The 22248-nt window shown below is 48.0% G+C and overlaps 1 protein-coding gene across 1 annotated transcript in view; it reads right to left on the bottom strand.

Moving 5' to 3' along the window:
• The window catches only part of ADAMTS2 (ADAM metallopeptidase with thrombospondin type 1 motif, 2), a 236909-nt gene that overhangs the window by 67121 nt on the left and 147540 nt on the right, over positions 1–22248 (bottom strand). The window contains exon 4 of the mRNA XM_012733272.1: positions 4838–4921. Coding sequence (XP_012588726.1) covers positions 4838–4921 — 84 coding nt within the window. The remainder of the gene's footprint in view (positions 1–4837; positions 4922–22248) is intronic.

The following is a 22248-nucleotide window of genomic DNA, read 5'->3' as shown; positions in this document are numbered from 1 at the left end:
TCTCGCCTGGCGGGGAAGTACCTAGGGTGGCTAATACAGCCAAAGGGCTTGCCTAGAGCTCCCTGGGAATGCAGGTGGTGGGCTCAGCTCCAGGGACGGCAGGTTCAGTGTCCTCAGGGTAGAGGAACTCAGATCCCTCCCAACCACCCCCAGCTCACCACAAGGATGCCCTTCTATGTCCTCTTTGAGTCAGGAATAAAATGTTGAGTATGACCACGCACACAGCGCGGATCCTCCTCCGAGGCCTGCAGCTCAGTTAAACAAGATCATTAGACTATGGCATTGTTAAGTGACTTTTTTTCTTTTTCAAAATATACACTATTTTTGACAATTAAAAATACACAGCTTTGGCTATAAAAGGAACATGCTTCAGAGCATAAGTTAAGAAGATTTAGTAAAGTACGAAGAAGAAAATAAAAATTCATGGCTTATAGCCCAGAAATAAGTACTGCCCACATTCCTTCCAGTCCCTTCTGTATATATTTGTACACAAAATTGAGATCATCCTGTAAATTCATACCCTTTTTTCAAAACACAAACAAACTGTATGCTGTAACCATACAGCTGTAATGTGTTTTGAAAATGGGATTTATTGGCAGTCTGGTATTCTACAATGGAGACATATACTATAGTTGATTTAAGAAAACCCTTACTACTGGACAGTTTAAAGTATATCCAGTTGAGTTGTTGGCAACTAGAAGAGGACTTGGCCACTGTATTGTTCTTAAAACGTTGCCCACAGCTATGATAACTGCTCAGGGATGGAGCAGTAGAAATGGAGGGAAACCTCTAAGGTCAGTGAATAACTTGCAACATATTTTCTTCTAGAAATGTATGCACATTTGCGCTCGTACCACAGGACATGCCACCCAAATCAGAAGTTATTCCCCTTTTTAATTCTTAATAAAGTTGATGCTGTAAAGATGGCAGACTTTCGAGTGTTGGTGGCACAGAGGTTAAAGTTTCAGCACAAAGAAGCTATTTCCAGCAACTAGGACAAGAGCTGACCCACAGGGCGCAGCAGACCTCTCCTCCTGTCTTTCCCGCTGCTCCCTTCCGCAGTGTGTTTCAGGCAATGCACCTGCCTTTTCTGCCCTCCACTCTGTCTCTGGTGACTCCTCTCATCCTCTGTACCTCTGGTCTGCACCCCAGTTCTTGTATATATAAATAAATAAAATACATCTTTAAAAAAATGGCAGACTTTTCATTTCCTTGATCAATAGTAAAGCTAAATACGTTTCCCTTTTTGTACATTTCTATTTTTTCCTCTGCTAACTGGTCATTTCCATTATCAATTCTGTTTTTCCTGTGATATATGAGAACTTTCCAAATATTATGATATGTTTGTCACAGTGAAAATGATTTTTGTGCTTGTCATCAGTGTTTTAATTATTCTTTTAAGAGAAGTTTTACATATTAAGTATTTAAATATATCTGTCATCCTGTTTACAATTCCTTCTATGGAATTTAAGCTTAGAAAGCCCTGGACACCAAGTATTTTCATCTTGACTGATGAAGGCTTTAAATAGTTGAGAGCTTTATTGGCCTATATTTATCATGTTATATTTAAATTACCTTATACGAAACGTGTATTTATCATATATTTATGTACAACACTTTCTAATCACCCATTTGTGTTTGTCACAGGTTAAGTTATCTAGATGAGGGGCATTTTCAGAGCTTTATATTTAACTCAACTGACCAGTTAATGCTCTGCAAATAGAATATGATTCTAATCAGTTTCACTTTATAAGATGTTTGAAGCAAATCCTTGGAGGCGACCCACATGGTGGAGCAGCCCTCTCCTGTCTGGCCTGCTGCTCCCCTCAACAGTGTATTTCAGTCAGTCTGCCTATTCTGCTCCCCACTCTCTGGTGAATCCTTTCACCCCCTGCACCTCTGGCCTATACCACAGTTCTTATACGTGTAAGTAAATAAATCTTCAAAAAAGTTTTTTTAAAAATCTGCAAGTTTCTTCCTGGAGATATTGTGTCTGTCTTGTTAGGACTGTTCCAGATACTTTATATTTTTGGTTACTACTGTAAAGAGAGTTTTTCTCTCACTATTCTCCCTACTACCAGAGCATTATGGGCTTAAGCAGGAATTACTGATTTTTATTATTCTCTTATATTTGGCCATATCACTTCATCTTTCATAACTCTAATTAAAAGTTTCACAGTGAATCATTTGGTGTTTTCCGGGCATACAATTACCGGCAAACAATTTAACAAACAATTTTATCTGTACTTTTTCAATATCAGTTTCATGTCGTACAACATTATCTAGAATTTCCAGAACTTTGGTAACAAAGTTGTTTCACTTTCCAATTTTTCTGTGACTATATCATGGAGGGCAGCATTTCCAAAGCAAGTAGGTAGTTTACATGAGGGAAAGGTTGAGAAAAAGGTTTGAGTAACTGAGCACAGTGATCTAGCTCTTGACAATTCACCATCTACATTTCTATAATATCTGAGAAATTTAGTTTGTCAGACCTGCCTATCTTACAAGCATGCCCAGGCTTTTTTGACCATGAAAATTCTTTATTTTCCTTTGTAGACATCTATGAACATCTTAAGAATTAGCTATGCAGAACACTTATAGGTGACATGTGCTTCTTTCCCCACGTTTAAATAAAATTTTGGTTGTCATGTTACCATCTGCTACTGGTTTTCACAGATTATTAAAAACCAGGAGATACCCTCTTAGCAACTATGGAGCAAATCACATCACTTGCCCTGTCAGTACCTACAGTGCCAGCAGCTTGAGGGCTTTTTCTCTGGCCCACCCCACTTCATATCCTTCCTTATGCACCCCACCCACACCTTGCAAACAGCACTCTTTTCTCTCTCCAGGCTCCAGACCTCTCTCTGGCTGTCTCCAGATGATGCACTGTCAAGATGGATGGTCTCAAACACTTGACCTCAGCACATCACAACTGAGCTCATTGCGCCCGCAACACTACTCCGGGCTGAGTAACCTCTGCCCAGCTGCCCAGAGCGTCTCTCCAGTAAGTCCAGCCTTCTTGTGCTCCCGAGCCAGCCGTGGAACTGCAGCAGCCATGCCCGTTCATCTCCCTTCACTCCCTCACTGAAGCTGAAGGTCATGTCCTCCCCTTCTTGCCCTCACAGCATAATAAGAATTGCCTTGCCCTCCCTATCTTTCCCACCGAGTTTGCTGGGACGGACTGTTCTCCTGACTTGTCTTCACTCCAAGGCAGCTCCTGAGGTCAGGGACCAGGCACACAGGAACCTTTGGAAAGAGACATGTTAGATGCCAAGCTCTGTCACTAGGCAAATCAAAGGGATGAATTAAACAAACAGACTTCCTGATACTACACAGGGGCCAATACCTAATATAAACCCTACTTTAGCATGGTAGAAGTTTCTCTTGATTCATTATTGAATTAAACTCTTAAGGCCTTTGGATTTTTACATGTTTTTTTTTTTTTTTTTGGTAAAGAGTTATTTATTTATGCACACCTCTGGGACACAGGCCAGAGGTGCAGGTGGTGAGAGGATTCACCAGAGACAGAGTGGGGAGCAGAAGAGGCCGACTGACGAAGCACACTGCTGAGGGGAGCAGTGGGAGGGTCAGGAGAGGTCTGCTGCACCATGTGGCCACCTCCGGAGCGGGGATCGAACTCATGCTGAAGTGGCTTTAGCTTTTTAGTGCTGTGCTTTAACCCGCTGCGCCACCAGGGAGGGCCCTTTATATCTGTTTTTAGTAATGAGATCAGACTGTCTTTGTCTAGGACATGCTACCTTGGGCAGCTTCGAGTATAAGAATTACGCTGGGTGCACTTCAGAATATATGTCCATATTCTGAAACAGTTTATAGGACATTGTGTTATCCTTGTTTAATAATTCTTTGCAAATGAATAAGAATGCCTTTTCAAAAATAGATGACTGACTCTATTTAAAGGTAATTTTAAAATAACTTTGAAAATGATGAAGAACTTCAGTTCCCTCCATGGTTACAGAACTTATGGTATTTTGTACATCTTTTGAATTCAACTTTGAAAGAGCCTGAGAATCACGGATAGTGGAGGAAGGAGTTGACCCCTTACCATAGATGCCACACCTGATAAGCTGATGGTTTGCCTTTCTACACACTGAGTGAGGTTGTGCTAGACAGGAGAGAGGGTCGGCAGGTTTCAGCAAACTCCGTGAAACTGGACATCAGCTCAGGCTGCGGCAGATCGAGTCAGTACGGAGCAGAAAGCTGTATTTTCCCACGGAAGATGCGAAGCAAGGACCTGGCCACGCTCTGACATGGCCATCCCGCTCTCCAGGAAGGCACATTTTCCCGATACATACTTTACATAAAATAAAGTTTTCACCACTAACAACCCTCGAGACTAATGTTATGGAATCCACCACAAAGAGGTCACAGGCCCCAGGAGATCATGAGTTTGAGAAATAGAATGGCTTTATGGAAAGAAAAGCAAAGAAATGACTCCAGCCCTCTAATTGTACTAGATTAAAACTGCTTGTAACAAGCCTCCTGTCATTTCTTGGTCATTTCTTGAGGGGCGACACACAGCCCCTGCCTGTTCCTGGTGCTGGCTCCTTATGCTGAATTGCATCAGCTTTAGTAAATTCTTACTTGGTACCTGCAGGATTAGAGTCTGCATTAATTCTATTTCTCAGTGTAGTTGCTTCCCTGTGTAGCTGTGCCCAGCCAGGTCTGTGAGCAACAGTCCCTTTCCAGTGACAGTCACCTCCTGACCTCCCAAAGAAGAGCCAAAGGGGCCCATTCATCCCGCAGCAGGTGGAGGGAGTCCTGATGTGTCTGGAAAGCACCTGAGGGCAGCAGCCAGCCCTCCACACTCACTCACCTTCGAGTGGCTCAGCAAGATTATTCGCACCAGGACAACATTAATGTGGGCGCCCAGCGACTCATCATGATAGATTTCATTGACCTGAAAGACAACCAAGGAGATGTTAACAGATACTGTAGACCCAAAGACCACTTCTGGCTTTGCAAAAGGCTTCCCTACCCTACCAGCCCCACCAGAAGAGCCTGGGCACCTAGCCCCCATTCTTTCCTTTCTTACATTGTATAGCCAGCATTCGCTCCCAACTTTGAATGCATCAATTCTTTCCCTCTGGCTGTCTGTGTCCTTTGCTGCCAGCACCTCCTGGGTTATTACCAACCCTCTTAAGGGCCTCTTCCCACCAGTGCAGGGCTCTCCCACCTGAAGCCTGAGCCTGGAGAGGGACACTGACCCATCTCTGCTCTAGCCTCCAGCTGCAACATGGTCTTTCTGTCAAGGAGGAGCAGTGGGGAGACATCCTAGCATCATGGACACTGACAGAAATTGTAACTTGTGGCTGAAGCCAAATACTGTTACAAGTGATGCCCCCCAGAGAGGGTTCCTGGTGAGAATATTATATAGACCCAGGGAAAATGCTGAAATATATTGCATTTTGGGGTTGAGCAACTGACAAGTATAAGGGACTGCAGAACCATGGATTATTCTGTGTTTGGTATTCATCGTTTTTGCATCTTCAGCAATTTTGGCCCCCACCATGCATATCATCCAGAAGGCTGCTGTGGGTCTCTGAAGGTGGATGCCCACCCTGCAGTCAGCCTCAGAGAGGAAAAGTTCAGAGGCTTTGCAAGTTGCCAAGCAACTGCAACTTTTCTAGGTTTTGCTGCCAGTACAGCCTGGAAGAGAAGGTGAAGACCTGGAGCGGACACCCTGGTGAGCTGTGAGTGTGGCCTTTTGTTGGGTTGTTAAGTTGCTGCAGCTGCTCTGGGAACATCTTCTGTTGTGTCTTCTGTTGTCTTTGTGAGTTGGAACCTGGCCTATAATCTGGCTGCCCTGTGCTCAAGGCAGGAAGATGCCACCTTGGGCATCTATTGTTCAGGAGAGGAGCTCTGCAGCTTCAGTGGTAGGAAGGCGCCCTCTTCGCTGCTTTTGTTTAGGACTTGAAAATACTGGACACAGCTTTGTGTGACGTAATCAGCCATTTTGGGTCTCAGTGACTCTTTGTTTTTCCCGACTTTGTTAAATAAATCCCATTATTGTTGTTCTCTGAGCCTAAGTAGTTTTGCAATTGTGTGCATGGATGAAGAACTCAGATAGTGATAAACTCTTTGGGCAGTGTTTTTGGCCAGTTTTAGTATCCCTTGCTGCCTTGTAACAAAATCACTCTACAGTGGCAAGTGGTGGTTATGAAAAGGTATTTACACTCCTGAAGATTTGGAATGGGGAGTTGTTTTATACATACCACAGGATTTAATTTTAATGTTAAATAAATTACTAAAAATTTAATGCCACATAGATATTACTATATTACAAAGGTATTTTCGGTGTCCTGTTTCTGAGAACATATTGTTAAGTTCCTTTGTTATCTTTCTTTTATTCTCATGTATTTTATTTCTTACATTTAAAGGAATTATTCTAAGCTGGTACCCATAGGTTTCACCACATGTCAAAGGAGTCAAAAAAGAAGAGGGCTTCCACTCTCCACAGCATAGCAAGTTTGGCCTTTAAAACTGCAGTCAGGCTATCCAGGGGCTTGGGGCTGTCACTCTTATTTCCTGCTGAGGCCACCCTCACATTCTCTCTTTTCTTCCTCTCTATCCCCTCCTCCTTCTCTAACTGTCCAAACCCAACCTAGGTGGGTTCTGTCTCAGTACACAGTAGTGGTGTACTGGGTACTAGAGACCCAGCCTAGTGGTTACTTTCTCTCAGAGGGGCCTCCCCAGGGTTGGTCTGCTCCCCAGGAACCACCAATGTTCATTACTTCTTGAGCTCTCTATACCCCCTGCTTGGTCACTTGTCTTTTCCCTGAATGTAAGCCCACATCCAGGACATAGCAACACATGGCAGGTACCCAGGATGCACTCACTGAGAGAATAAGTCCCCTCACCCCATCACTGAGTGGAGAGGTGGCAACAAACCAGGGGCCCCTCACAATGTGCAGGTAAGCCCAGAAGCTGCTGGTTAAGGTCTTGTTTGGGGTGCAGGGGCTAAGGGCCCCTGCCAGAATTCACATTACCATCTCAACCCACCATTGGATTGTCACTGCATTTTACCAAAACTGCTATGGATCCTTTACAGAAAGTAGATTGGAGTTTCCATTGTAATGGCTGAGATGTGTGACTGTGGAGAAGTGAGTGGAGAGATGGACGTGAGTGGAGAGATGGGACAAATGTGAGAAGTGACATGATCAGTGTGAGGAGACACCTTTCACACAGCCCCAGGACCTGCTTATCAACAAAGGGCCCAGGGCCCCCAGAGCCATTCTGAAGCCTGATCTTTGACTGGAATTCTCAGGGCCTTCAGTGAAGCTGAGAACAGAACTGATCTCAAAGTGGATCTACACTGATCTTCCCCACCACCCATGTGCATGGTGAAGTCAATGGGCCCAGTCCCTAAGTGAGACCAGCCTTGTTACTAGGGAGAGATTAGGATTTCAGGTCTCAGGATGATCTTCTATGTTCCCAAAAGACCTGAGGGGCCAGAGAGAGGGTCAGCACCACTTGAGCAATGGGAAATGAGGCTGGTTCCCACAAGGAGAGGGGACACATGAAGTTGCCTCCGTACCCAGTTCTGGCCTAGCTCTGCCCATGAGGTCCTCCTTTCTTATGGCTCTGCCACCTAGCTAAGGGAAGCTGCTTTCATCTCAGGTAATAAATAGGTCCTGGTCCCTTCTTGAATGCTAGGCAGATATAATCCAAATTCCTGATTCCTGATTCAGTTTAGTTTAGGAGATGAGCAGAACCTTAGGAACCCTACCATCCAGTGCTAAGTACTGCAAGGCACAAGTCTCATATCTGGATTGGTGAGGGGCAGGCGAGATACAGGACCTTCTAGAACTAGGAATGGGTGTCCTGTCACTGAGCAAGGCCCACCTGAAGGGGCTATGCTCTCAGTGTTGCCTGTGAGCTGCCAACCCCCATCAGCTATGTGGGGTGCCCTCAATTTTGACCTCCAAGACCAACCAGGCACCCTGGATGGTTAAGGTACTAGTTGAGGTGTGTAATAAAAAAATAGACCTGGTCTTCTCTCCAGACACCACCAGCCCTGCCCATCAAGATAGCCTTCTACTGTGGGGCCCTTCCATCATCTTCTCCCCTAAAAAGGCCTTCTCCTCCTCCCTTTCCCAGCAGGACACAGCTCCACAGCATATCAGAAGCCCAGCTGGGCTCCCCCTTGCCATGTGACACAGGCCTCTTCCTGTGGATGCTGGACTTCCTGGGCAGCTCTTGACCTGGGTTCCCATTCAGGAGGCCACAACAGGACTGGTTGGAGGGCGTGGGGTGGATACCCAATGATGAAAAGCTGTCCTGAGTGTCCTCGTGCTCATCAGGGTGAGACCCCAAACTCACATCAACAGTGAGGTTCCCCTTCATTGTCTGGTCACCCAGGCCCCAAATTGTGATCCATAGGAAACAACTGATGAGATGTACGAGATGCCAGCAAGCAAAGGGCCTCTTGTCTTCTGCTGGCCTGAGGAGTAGGTCTTGCTCCACCTTCCAATTCCATACCAGTTTTATAGAGACTGAAACCACCAACCCACCCACCCCCATCGATTGCCTCCCATCCCCGATAAGATACTGCTGTGAGACCAGCTTCGCTATCCTTGGCCAAAGGGACTTCCGGGAATGAGGAAAATTCCCAGTGAAACCCTTGTATCCTTAATAGGGACAGAGCTACAACATTTTTCCTGAGCAGGGAGCTGACAGTCCGGGCAAAAGAGCCAGGGAAGGCAGCAGACAGCCTCCAAGTGTCACCCTTACATTTCCCTGTCTTCCAGACAGGCGCCAGGCAGTGGCGGGGACTTGCCAGCACCTCCCAAACTGAGCCCTGTCTACACCCCCGATATACCTACTGTAACAGGGTGGTCCCCAGGAAAAGGCTAAGTTCCAGGTTCCCTGCCCCACCCAGAAGGAGGGTGGAGCTGAGCAGAGAAAAGAAAAGAGAAAGAATCTGAAGAGAAGGAAGCAGGATGGAGAGCCAGAAGAAGACCTGAGGAAGCGACATGGAGCAGAGGGAGACATGTGAAGAAACCATGTTTATTTCTTGGCCCTGGACTGGTTGAAAGAGACGTGGGTGAGAGACCCATGGGGAGGTTGACTATGGCAGTGTTTACATTGATTTCGATTTTGCTCTTTCCCTCCCAGACTTGTCTGCCATTTCTGACCCTTTTCTATGGGTCCCGGCCAGAAGGTGCTTTAGTCTTATGACACTTTCAGGCCTTGCTTTGGACCAATCCCTTTTGGGTAGACTTTTACCCACGAGGGGATGGGTAACTTCATGTGCTTGATTTAGAAATTGTATTTTTTGTCTTCTGTATTGTATACTCACTGTATTAAAATTCCCTTTCATTAAAGTCTTATATATTTTGTCTTGATGCGGCGGATGGCAGAACCCACTTAGAGCAGGCAGGTTTAGGGGTTTAGTGGTGCCCCTCTCTCCCTGCCCTGTAACACTACCATTTTCTCGGCCACAACTCACAACAGATGTGACCTCCTTCTTCCTCTGCCTAAAGCCTTCAATGGCTCCCAGTGTCTTTAGAACCATCCAAAGTCCCTCAGCCTGGCATATGGGGGCCCTCTCTAAGCTGGTCCTGGCTGGCTTTTCCATGATCCACTGCAGTGATTTGCTCCAGGAACCCTCACTCTAATAGCCTTGGCTTCAACACAGCCTAGCTGCCCTCTCCTGCTACTTGTACAATGGCTCCTGCATGGAATTCCTGCTCTAGCTCCTGAGTTCTTGAAATACCTGAAAAAGAGCCTTTGAAAAAGAGCAAAGTCATAGTAATACACACAAAGGCGGGACAAAATCACTCCTCTGTTTCATCCTCCTCCTGCAGCCCGAGGCCTTCCCATGGTGACTGGAATGCAGTCAGAATCCCCTAGCCTTGGTTTAGGCTTCTCTGGTACTCCAGCCCCCTCGGAGTTCTGGCAGAGCCCACCCCAACTCCAGGGTCTCTGCACTTACTGTGCCTTTGTTTTCTTATGCTGTTCTCCCAACACAACCAGGTCAATCCCTGAAAGCGAGTCCTTTTAGGGTGCAACCCTAAATTTATAGCAACTCTTAAGGTAGTTGTGAAGAGAGCTCAAACCAGCCCCTCATAAAACCTGCACAACCAGGCACCATGGAACCTGAGATAAGCAGAACCAGTGATAAAGCTGACAACAGAAAATAACTCCAGCAGACCCTCCAGGTGAGAGAGACCTTGCGCTACAACCCTCCACAAAAAAAAAAAAAAAAAAAAAAAAAAATCATGGCAGTAGTCTAACCCTATGAAGTCCCACTCTTCCCACTTCAAGTTGCAATTCTCACTCTGCAGCCTCCATCAGGTCCACCCTAGGAACTTCCCTGTTTTAGCCCCATTCAAGCATTTGTTACCACTTAGAACCTCTTTGTTTTTCTGCTATCCAGCCCCCAGGCTGAATTAAACTCTTCATCCAGAGGTACCTTCCCTCCCTGCTCATTGTGAATTCCCAGCGGAGCAGACACATGGCAGGTGCTCAACAAAGTGTTCTGAATGAATGAATGAGTGCATAACTTCAGGGACTGTGGAACAATAGGAAATGAGAAAAATGTGATGAGAGTGGAGGCCTGTAGTGTCCTGTAAGGGCAAAGTCCTCAATTAAGTGTCTAACACTTCTGAACAACCCCTTCTCCCAGAGATGTGGGAATGAAGTTGCTCTTCTCTGCCCAGACTGCAGGGGGAGGGAAAGCTGGGCCAATGTCCTTGAGCCCTGTCTGAGAAATTGATCCTGGAATCTTTTAAACCTTGGGGAAAATGTTAAAAACCGAAGCTTTTCTCCATGCAGAGAGGCTGAAGGCTCTCTTGTTTGGGGAAATACATTGTAATGCACCTTTTGCTTATGCAAAGATGAAGCCAAGTTTCTGTTCTGGAATAGACAATAAGGGAGGGCAAGGCTCTGCATGACGATGGAAAAGTTGGCCTTCTTTGTGGCACAGTTCCACTGCTGTGAGCTCTGGAGGTGGCCTGAGGCTGTCAAGCAGAGGTGACTTTCTCCTCTCCCAGGGTGAAAGGAAGGGGCAGGATGGGCTCCCTATTGAGGCAGGGTGGGAAGACAGACCCGCTGGCTGGGTTCTGAAGCCTTATGCTCAAGCTTTAGGAAAGTTCTCACCTCTCCGAAAGCCCTAGCTTGGGCAACTAGGAAAGCAGCCCATGCAAGCCAGATGAGAGGGGAGGCCACATCTCCACAAGAGGTATGCAGAGCTTGTTGTGTGACTTCTCTGGCAACCCCTGAAAGAATTGAGAAAGGTCTCAGGAAGGAGGCTTTGACCGCAGTGGAGGTGGAGATGGATAAGGGAATGTGCTGGAAGGTGGGACATAGCAGCTTGCTGACTTCAATGAAGAATGTATCTCATGAAGCATAAAAGATGCTGCAAGTGCCTGATCTTAAATAAATTTTCCCTGTGCAAATTTTCTTGACCTGTTCATTTCTCAGCAAATCTTCCTAGGCAATGCAAGAGCCAACAGAGCTCTAGCCACTGCTCAAAATATCCAAGTGTCATGAAATGCAAACGGGCAGAACAGAGTGGAATCCCTAAGTTCACACCATACACAGAAATGGGCAGCAGTCAGCATTCTACTTCAATGCCACGTCTAAGTATCCCCAAGACCCCAGCCCCAAGTCCTCCCTTGCGAGGAAGATGGTCCATGTCCCACCTCTCTCCAGGCTGTAGACTCAGCAGGTCCTCAGAACAGAGACAGGGCTCCATTACTGGAGGCCAGCAGATCATTGCTTTGAACCCAGTGGCTAGCAACAAAAGTTTACTGTATAGATGGATGAAAACACACAGCTGCCTTTTAAACAGAGCTGCCTTTTAAAAAATGTCCATATTAGGCCCTCCCTGGTGGTGCAGCGGGTTAAAGCACAGCACTCAGACGCTAACGCCACTTCCGCATGAGTTCAACCCCGCCTGCCCAGGAGGTGACCTGGCCCGCCCGCTGCTCCCCTCAGCAGTGTACTTCATCAATCTGCCTGTTCTGCTCCCCACTCTGTCTCTGGTGAGGCCTCTCACCGCCCCTGCATCTCTGGCCTGTACCCCAGTTCTGTATGCACAAATAAATAAATCTTTAAAAGAAAAAGTCCATTTTAGTACTAATTACTACAGGAAGCTATCTTCTGAATTACGGAGTAGCAGAGGGTGGGAGTAAAAGTCATCCCTGCCTTGTCGGGTTGCCAGAGTTCCAGACAGGACTCCAGCTGTCCTGTGCTGTGGACATTAAACTTTGCCTGCTGGGTGTCTTGGTCTCACTTTCGTCATCTGTGAAATGGAGGCCACCCTAATTCTCACCCTCAGCCTACTACCAATCTGACCTCAACACAGTATTTAGAACATCTAGCAAAATCCCAGCACACAGCACAGCTTCAGTACAGGCCATCGTTAGGTGACAGAGAGGGGCAAAGAACCCAAGCTATTTCCCTGGGATGCCAGGACTTGGTCTGTCTGGGTTGCCCTCACTACTGGGCCCACCTTGGGCTCTACCCAGCCACCAGGAAGGACCTGTAGGACACCAGTGCCTGCCAGCAGGCTTAGTACCTGTGCCTGTGTGTCTGACTCAGACCGGGGTCCTCCCTACCAGCCTCCCATGGGATAACAGACATACCAACCCTGGGTAATGATCTTCCCATCACCACCCAACAACTCAACAGAGAATGCTTCAAAGCAGGGGAGGAAGTACTACAGGACAGGGAAAGGGGCACTCCTGACCCCCCCAAACTTGTCTACTCTAAATAGGTTCTACCATCCACCACATGAAGACAAGACATAAGAGCTTAAATGGAAAGGAATTTTAATACAATGAGTGTGCAATACAGAAAAGACAAAGAATAATTTCTAAATCAAACACCCAAATTACCCATGCCCTCGTAAACATTTAACCAAAGGGATTGGCCCAAAGCAAGTTCTGAAAGCCCGCCACAAGCCTAAAGCACCTTCCGGCAGGGACCCCTGCAAAAGGGTCAGAAATGGCCAGACAAGTGTGGGAAGAAAAGAGCACAATCAAAATCAAGATAAACGCTGCATAGTCAACCTCAGTTCTCTCACCCACATCTGTTTCAATCAGTCCAGGACCAAAAGTAAGCAGTTTCTTCACATGTCTCTCTGCTCCATGTGACTCCCTCAGGTCACCTTCTGGCTCTCTGTCCTGCTCCCTTCTTCTCAGAGTCCTCTCCAGATTCCTCTCTTCTTTACCCAGTTCCACCCTCCTTCTGGATGGGGCAGGGAACCTGGAACTTCCCCTTTTCCTGGGGACCACCCCATTACAAAAGAACCTTGCTGAGGGCACAGGACAGAAAAGGGCTTAACTGAGGCTGCAGGCCACTGACAGGGAAGGAGCAGAAAGAAGGCAAGAGTCTTGACCTACTAGCATCAGCCCTTGCCTCAGAGATCCCCAAAACATCACCCCTATCCTTGGGCTCCACTGGGTCCTGAAGAGTTCCCTGGCCACAGAGCCCTGCAAGACTGGTGAGGAATCATGTCCAGAAAAAGTGTTGCAGAGAGGGATCTCTAGTGGGGAGATCCCTCCCACACTCCCATATTCTCACCACCTCCCAACCCCTCAATGCCTGGAGGACACCACCCCCTGTGATGTGAGCTTGGTCACCTGTGATCACCGGGGCATCACGAAGTTTTGAAAACAATGTATTTTTTCATCTAGTCTGCAATTCATACTCTGCTGCCCAGTCATCATTTTGACCAAAAGAAAAGGGGGCGGGGGAGAGCAGCTTTGAGGAGGGCACACTGGAAGTCCACAGGGATGCATGATAAGGAGGTGGGTGCCCAGAAAAGGGGGAGGGTGACCCACCCAAAGGAGGGCAGAGTTGAGCAGGGAGAAGACGCTGAAGAGGAGACTGATGAAGAAGGAAGGATGGGGAGCCGGAAGGTGACCCGAGGGAGGCACATGGAGCAGAGACATGTGAAGAAGCGGCTCTTGCTTGTTGGCCCTGGACTGGGTGACACAGATGTGGGTGAGAGATCTGTAGGGTGGGGAGGTTCATTATGGCAGGCTTTTATCTTGATTTTGATTTTGCTCTTTTCCTCCCATTTGTCTGACCATTTCTGATCCTTTCCCATGGGTCCCCGGCAGAAGGTGCTTTAGGCTTGTGGTGGGCTTTCAGGACTTGCTTTGGGCCAGTCCCTAAACAAGCCAATTTGGATGGACTTTTAACCATGAGGGGATGGGTAACTTTGGGTGTTTGATTTAGAAACTATATTGTCTTTTTTGCATGGCACACTAATTGTATTAGAGTTCCTTTCCATTAAAGGTCATATATGCTTTGTCTTGATGCAATGAATGGTAGAACCTATTTAGAGTTGGCAGGTTTGGTAGTTCTGGAGTGCTCCACCCCCTGCCTTGTAACAGGTGGAGGTGACTGATGAGAACAAGTGAGACTTAAGGTTACAGCTCCCATTCCTACCACTGATGCCCCCTACACACATCTTTCAGAACTGAAGGTTAGGACCCACAAAATATTCAATAGGCTTCTCCCATCATGTTCAAAGAATATTTCCCTGATATATACCAACTTAGAATGTGAAACTAAGGCCAGTCAAGGCCCTAAAAGCTTCAAGAGAAACTTACCATTAACACAAAAGAACACAGCTTAAAGAAAGATTACCCAGAGCAAGGGTCAGCTGCAGAAATAATCTTTTACTGTGTAAGAGACCTCTTTTAAGGCAGGGAAACATCCAAGGGCAAGACTTTGTCATGTGAAGTCATCCCTTCCTTGTCAAGTGAAACTCCCTCCTTTCTCCTTGATACCCCAGTTCTCCATCCCAACCCTTAGTTCAGTATTTAACAAGCTACCCCCAATCCCATCTGTCACAAATACTTAGAATTTACAACTCTGTAAGTTCTGCACACACATAATTAATTGGTCTTTTCTCCTACTAATCTGTTTGATATTAATTTGGTCACTTGTCCACCCTGAGAATTCAGAGCAGTGGAAGAATTTCCCCTTTTATCCCAAAAGGTCCAATACATGTATCTGGGGGCTGTGTGCTCTGCTCCCATCTGGAACTCAAAGACCACATCACAAAAGCAAGTGAGAAATGGGAGGGGCTCAAGTGTGTGACAGCTTAACCCCACCCCCACACCCCAGCTCCAGAGAGGTGTGTGTGGGATCTGGAAGTTCCCATCTCTGCCTTTGGAGGTTGGAGGGGCAGAGGGGGTAGCTTCAGACTGGAGATGCTGGGTAGAGCCAGCTACCCCTGAGCAGCCAAGATAAAGACCTGACACCTGCCCAGCAACATTAATTAGAAAGGTCATAGGCCATCTCTCCACCTGCAGTTGGTCTCCAAGAGGGCCTCAGGTGACAAGGAAGAAGGGATGCTGCAGAGCAGGCACTGGCCCCGAAGAGATGGCACCAACAGGAACAGTTGAGGGTGTTGCCTGCATCTTCCTCGGGCTCATGAGGAGCTCACAGCTCCTAGGAAGCTTCAGGAGCATCGGGGTAACACCACTGCAGCTCACTGTGACGGTGTCTGCAGCAAACACATCCATCCCTGATGGAAACCATTTAGTGTGCTCTCTAACATTCAGAACGTAGGTGTTACACACCTCCTGGTATAAGGTTGGAAGTGGTTTTGTCCTTCCATACAGGAAGTTCATCTCAAGCACAAGACTGTTTTGGGTTGCCGCATCAATCCCTGGTCTAAAATCGGTTCCTACAGACACTTAGAAGTTCGGAGCAGGGGACAGAACCGGCAGACAAGAAGAGGACAAACACAGGAAACCCAGAGCAAACGAGAGATAGGTGAAGTTCTTGGAGGTACAAGCCCCTTTCCCCAGATCTCTCCTGGGGAGACGGGTCACAGGGAGCCCACAACTAGCAGGACTGCACAGAGTGGGGGTGGGAGCATAGCCCACCCCACACCTGGCTGCCTTCCATCCTCCTGACGCGTTCACAGAGGCTTTTCAGTGGGAATCAATGTGTAAGCATGGATGCTGCCCCACTCCACGTAGGTTTCTCTGCTGCACCCGCCTTCTGCCTTCTCAAGTCCCCTCACTGGCTATTAGATTAGCCGATCCCCTCCCCCCACTGAACCTGCTCTCTATGTCCATTCACCAGCAAATTCACTGAGGCTGAGTGAAATCAAGAAGCCCACATGAGTTGAAGTCGGAATCTCACAGAAACTTTGGAGAACAATTTGGTAGATCACTGAGACTAAATCTGTGCAAGCCTACCATTCAATTCAAACTTCCAGCATCTCTCATAGACAAAGAACCTTGGACATCAGGATGAAGGGACAAGGATACTTAAATACTGAGACTTATTTTTGTAGATAGAGGGAGTCTAAATTTTTATGGGACTCTGAGGGACCACAGTCATTTCACAGGAATTGTTTTACTTATTTATTCAACAGACATTCAGTCGATACCTACCATGTACTGGGTCATTTACCAGGTGTTGTGCTCTCAACCCAGGTAAGCAGATACTCTCTCAATCTGCCCTTTGTGGGAACCCCTTAACCCTCCGAGACACACCACCCAAATGTTCGCCCGGGGCAGCAGGATCAAGGTGTCTTGACTGTAACTCTGCACAGAGGGTTGCCTGGGAGAGGCCTGAGGCAGCAGCCACAGCCCAGAGTGGGAGTCACATTCTCTGCTGCTCCAGCTCAGCTGTCACCTCCTTGCTGGAGTCTGCATGAGACATGCTCCTCAGCTGTCTCAAGCTGTCACTAAGGAGTGACAATGCCTGGCCCTCCTTGTCTTTGGGGAATCTAGCTCCCTCTCTGACAACCATCAGCCCCCTCCAGGGACAGCAAGGACAGTCCGCTCTGAATCTTCCACATCAGCTGTCAAGGAGGCTTAGGTGTGGGAGGGAGGCATAGCACACTCGGAGAAAAGCCTCATGCTTCAGGAAAGAAGTGGCAGAAATACAATAGGCTGTGATACCCCATTGGAATGTTCTCTGCTGACATCAGCATCGTAAGGTGGGCTGGGGGTATTTTCTTGTCCACCCACACTCCCCATGGAATCATGCTCATGGGACCCCAAACTGGCTCACCATGATATTTTCAGCATTTAGAACTGTCTGCCATATAACAGGGGTTCTATAGGACAGCAACAGTGAATGGATGAGCAAATCTTAGAGAGAGAAGGATGACACAATAGATGGAGAAGCCCAGGGGAAAAAACCAGGAGACACATAGAAATAGATGGAAAAGATAACCAGGGTGTGGCCCAGGATGCTAAATGCTCCTGGGAGGTCAGAGGCCTGTGTGAGTATGTGCCTTGAGGCCTCCTCTGAGCCTGATGCCAGAACACCAGGGCGGGCCCTTGGCCCAGGGCCTGGAAGAAGGGTGGCCCTCCACAGTGTGAGAGTCCCATCTGCCATCCCCAGCCATGCCACCCACTGTTCCAAGCCTTGGTGACCTCACCCAAGTACAAGAGTCTCACAGGGCCACATCATCATACTGGTGTCTCCTACTACAGGGTCAACCTGTGCGAAAACTCGGCCTCCACAGCTGTTACCATAACAGAAGGGGTAGGCCCCAAACTCTCTACACTAGATGTTTCAGTCCTATCACACCCCAAACAACCTCATCATCGCCTTGTAACATACTAATGGATCCCAGGTGCCTTAGCCCAGCACAAAAAGTTCTGTCCCCTCAGCTCTTGCCCGTCCCCCAGCACTGCTCACTCCAGCAGGACCCGCTCACATGTGCACACTGCTGGGCTTTTGTGTACCCCATACCATCTGCAGCACCACCAGTCACACCAAGCTTCGGTCCTGGTTGACCTCTTCCTTTGTGTTAGGGCAGGTGGAGTGGCCCTTGTCCCAGAGACTCTTGTTTGTGACCCCAGCAAGTCCGTAGTGGATCATCAGTACACATATTAACTGGGCTGTAATTTTGTGGTCCCTGCCCGGCTGCCCTCCCCATCTCTGCCATAACTCAAGAGTTCCCTGACCACAAGAACCTGACTACTCACTTCTGTACCTCACTGCCAAGAATGAGGCCCAATTCAGATCAGCTCACATTCAAGGGACACTCCACACAACAAGCACTCCGCTGAACACGTTTCAATATTCAGTTCAAGTCAGGTTCATGGCAGCCCAAATGATCCCGCATCACAGGACACAGGACAGTCACCTCCCTTTTGCTAGGCCAGAAGGAGAAATCTGAACCCCAGAGATCAGATTTGTCATGTAGACACATTCTGACTCACTTTTTATTGGGTCTGAACTTCAACTTGTTGCTGATATAAAAAAAAAAATAGATTTCCCATAAAAACTCGATTTCCATCTTCTCTAAAAATAAGAGCTGGCAACAGCTGGTTTGCTTTATTTTTGCAAGACCACAAGTGAGTGGGGAACAGGAGGAGAGCCCCAGGGCTCTCCTGTCACCCCAGCCCCACCGCTCCCTAATGCCCTCAGCCATCCCTAACTGATTCTTACCTGGGTCCCAGCTTGCGAGAATAATGCCTTTTTTCCAAGCGCTGTGGCAGCTGCACACACATTAGTACCAGCACAGCCATGTTTCCGAGTGGCATGAGGGCTGTGCTCTCGACAGGGGGCCAAGGATGAGGGGCAGGCACAGGGAAGTAACTCCTCACTCAGCTAACAGTGCCAACGACCCTGGGCTCCTGGGAGCTGCATGTGACAAGGGAGCTTTGGGTCCCCATCCTCCCACCCCTCTGCTAAGCCCAACCCAAACCCAAATATGTATCCCTTGCCCAGAGGCCCTGCCTACTTTCCCTGAACTCAAGGGAACCAAGTCTTAGTGTCCAGTTTCAGAAATGGTATTCATTTTCCCAGAAATTGAAAGCCAGAGATACGTGAATTGGGATTTGGGGCTGCACATGCCCCCAGCTGGTCTGCAGTTCTGTGGCCAGTTCATGAGGTACAACCGTTCCTCACCACCACCACCACCACCCCTGTCCCCCTAGGCCAGCGAAAACATTCCTGTCCAGCTGCTGCCTCCCACCATCACCAAACGGCCCCAACATTCTTGGAAGTTGGTGAGAAATGGAACCATAAGACTTCCATTGTTTGTAAACCCTGGCAAAGCTTTGGGAAGCCCAGGCCAATTTCTGAATTAAATTAGAAAAGAAAAGAGGAAAAATATCTGAATCCTGGCACAGAGAGAAATCATTCATTCAACAAAAGTTGTTTAAGAACATACTGTACAGAGGATCATCCCCATTCTGGAAAGAGTCCAAGGGTATGGCCTCAGCTTTGAAAGCACGGAAGCCTCTTTGGGTCCCACACTCTCTGTGCCTGAAGAAAGAAAACATCTGTCCCAGCAGGAAAGGTCCCTAGGGGGCTCTGGAATTCTTCCAGAATAAGAGCAGTTAACACAGCTTGGAAGGATAGCTCTGCCTCCCCAGAAATCTGTTCCTCCTGTTCTGCTAGTTTAAAAAGGCCATTAGAATCTACTCATTCAATGGATCGCTTTAAGAACCGCCCCCCACCCGCCCCGCCAACTGACCTTACAGATTTAATGATGCGGCAATGCTAATGTGGGAGTGAACAAGAAATAGGGTCTGAGTGGGGAGAAAGTGGAGCTCAGCTTAAGTTGCGTTCTGGTGATGGCCTGCAGGAAAAGAGCTGTTCCAGCCTCAGGGGCTTGGAAGACAGAAGATAGAAAGGGGCACAGGTTTCTTGGGGGGCTTCCTTTTTTCCAAGAACCATGCCAGCCTTTATGCGTGCTCACAGCCTGTGGGAGGAGGAGCTCAGAGTAAAAACGGAATCTGCCAAGACTATGAAATGGGGTGTCCCTGAAGCTCAAGATGGCTACTAACATCATTTCATCATACTCTGTATGTCTTAGTGCCATTTCCATGACTATCTTCAGCCTTTCAGGCCAACTGGTCTCTGTCTCGGCTCCACTGTGGTAATACAAAAGCAGCCATAGACAATTCATACATGATCATATGGGGCTGCATCTCAATAAAACTCAATTTACAAACAGATGATAGATTTGGCCCTTGGCTGCAGACATCACCCTGCTTCAGAATATCCAGTCAATGTTAAACAACCATGCAAGTTTTGCTTTGATAAACAATATGGCCAAGCTTGTTTTAACATAAAATTGATGTCTTAAAGTATTTGCCATCCAGAAAAAAAATGGAACTTCAGGGGAACCACTTCACATCTGGCTTGTGGTCTCAGTGGCCTCCAGTGTGTATTTCCTGGGCAAAGTCAATCACAGACCGTCTTCTAAGGGGCAGGTCTCCATCCGCAATGCTCTGTCTCATATCTACAAGTGCAACCAAGCCAGCAGCTCAGACAGACAGATGGCTCTTGTGTTTTCTTGGAGAAAAGTAAGATTGAAATCAATGCTTCAGTTAAAATGCTAACAGCCACACTGGAAGCACTGGTCTTGGACCCGTGTTTTACATTTTTCAAAGTTTTGGCACAAAGAGATGCCACTTTTCAAAATGTGTGTGTGAATATATTACTTTAATAATGGCTCAAATCTTCCCCTAAGGCTTTCATCCCTGGCCTCCCAGAGATGAAACCAGGAGGACCAGGAGGAACACGAACTTTGTCCAGTGGGGCACTAGAGATGACATGGCCATCAGGACTTGTTCTAGTGTGGTTCCTTGGGGCCCTGGCCCATGCTGCAAGTGGAGGCTAGCTCAGTGGCTGGCAGAGCAAGTTTGCGAAAATGTGCCCATTCCCTCAGCACCGGCGTCAGCAGGCGTGTGCAGAAGTGTGGCCTGCATCCCAGCCTGGGAGCATCACACACAACTAGGGGCACATTTCTAGGGAGAAAGGATCACACAGAACAGAGGTTCTCAGCACAGAGGGTGCCCGCAAGAAGAAGCTCCTCATCCTCAGGGCCGTACCGGGCAGAGGTAGAGGATGAGTCCTGGTAGAAGGCTGGAAGGAGCGCAGTGGAAGAATGACTGAAGGAGGTTGGTTGTGGTGCCAAGTTTAGCAAGGAGCCCACTTGAGAGCCTGTGGTGGGGCAGGCATCGGAGCTGGAGGAGCCACCAAGGCTGCCCAGAGCCACATATCTGCCATGTTTCACAGCCCCACCCTCACAGCCCTCCCAGCATCAAACTTTGAAAGCCTCAATCAGAGGCAATCAGGCAGAGGCCTAACCTTGATAATCACCCTAACAAAGGTGCTGGGCCTCTTCCTGGGTTTGTCAGCAATCCTGAGGGCTGAGGTCTCCAGCTCCTGAGAGCTCATGCTCTATCTTTCATGGACCCCAAGGATGATGCCACAGGCTCACTATCTGGCCCATGGTCAGAAGGCTCCTGCTCTCTTTTGGCTCTTTGGTACAGCTTTCTTCAACTGGGCAGAAACAGTGTGGGCAGATTTGGGTAGAACTCTGTGCAAGCAGGGCATTGGGAACAACAATGAAAACATGGCACTGGTGCATGAAGTTCAGGGCACATTCGGCAACAAGCAATAGTCGGCTGGGCTTTGGGGGTCTCAGTGCAAGAGCTCACAGCTCCAGGTTCATGGTCAGTGACCAAGGTCCATGCTCTGAAGGCCTTTGTATTTGGGGTTTAATGCTCTGTGGTTGCCATCTCAGAATGCTTCATTAAACTTTTGAATTTGTGTTTTGTAAGCGAAGTCTGATAGAATAGCGAGGTCTTGGCTCATACCTGCCTCAGATCCCCAGGACAACTTCCCAGCTGCCCACAGCAATCCTCTGATCATGACCATCCTCTGTCTACAGCAGGGCCTAGACACAGAAGCAAGGAGGGCTAGGGTGAGTCCCTATGCCCAACAGCAGTAGCCATCACACCCAGGCAGGCAGCCCCACACAGGTCTGAGGTTGTCTCAGGGGCTGAACCACGTATGTACCCCAGTCCAGGTACTGAGGTAGAAAGATGCTTGACCACCTGCCTGGCTTGGGCAGTGGGCCCCTGGCAAGGGGAGACTTCACAATGCCAGAGCCTCCAGGCCAATTCTCCAACAGCTGTTGAGTCTTGCAGGGTACACTTGATCTCTGTCTAGCACCCGAAGTCCCCAAAAGGGCACTTTTTCTGTTTGTTCAGCAAGAATACTGAATTTCATCTGCCCCGGGAGATATTTTAGCAGAGGATATTCTGGGAGTAGGGCTATAGCGTCTAAAAGCCATGGGGCAAAAATGGTCAGACATGTCAAGGGGCAGGAGTTTGGGAAACAATGCTGCTGGCAGAAGGCTACAGGAGTCAGAGCCTGAGACAGCCTGAGCAAAGGCCCAGAAGATGAGCTTCTGAGGCCATGAAATGCCAGACAGTGTCACCCAAGGGAAAAACCAGGGAAGGCACATCCCAGGATACAAAAATG

This window comes from Condylura cristata, unplaced genomic scaffold, assembly GCF_000260355.1.
Source record: "Condylura cristata isolate star-nosed mole 26May11 unplaced genomic scaffold, ConCri1.0 scaffold00040, whole genome shotgun sequence".
Taxonomy (NCBI): domain Eukaryota; kingdom Metazoa; phylum Chordata; class Mammalia; order Eulipotyphla; family Talpidae; genus Condylura; species Condylura cristata.
The sequence above is the reverse complement of the archived record's forward strand: the minus strand, read 5'-3'. Positions and strand labels throughout refer to the sequence as shown.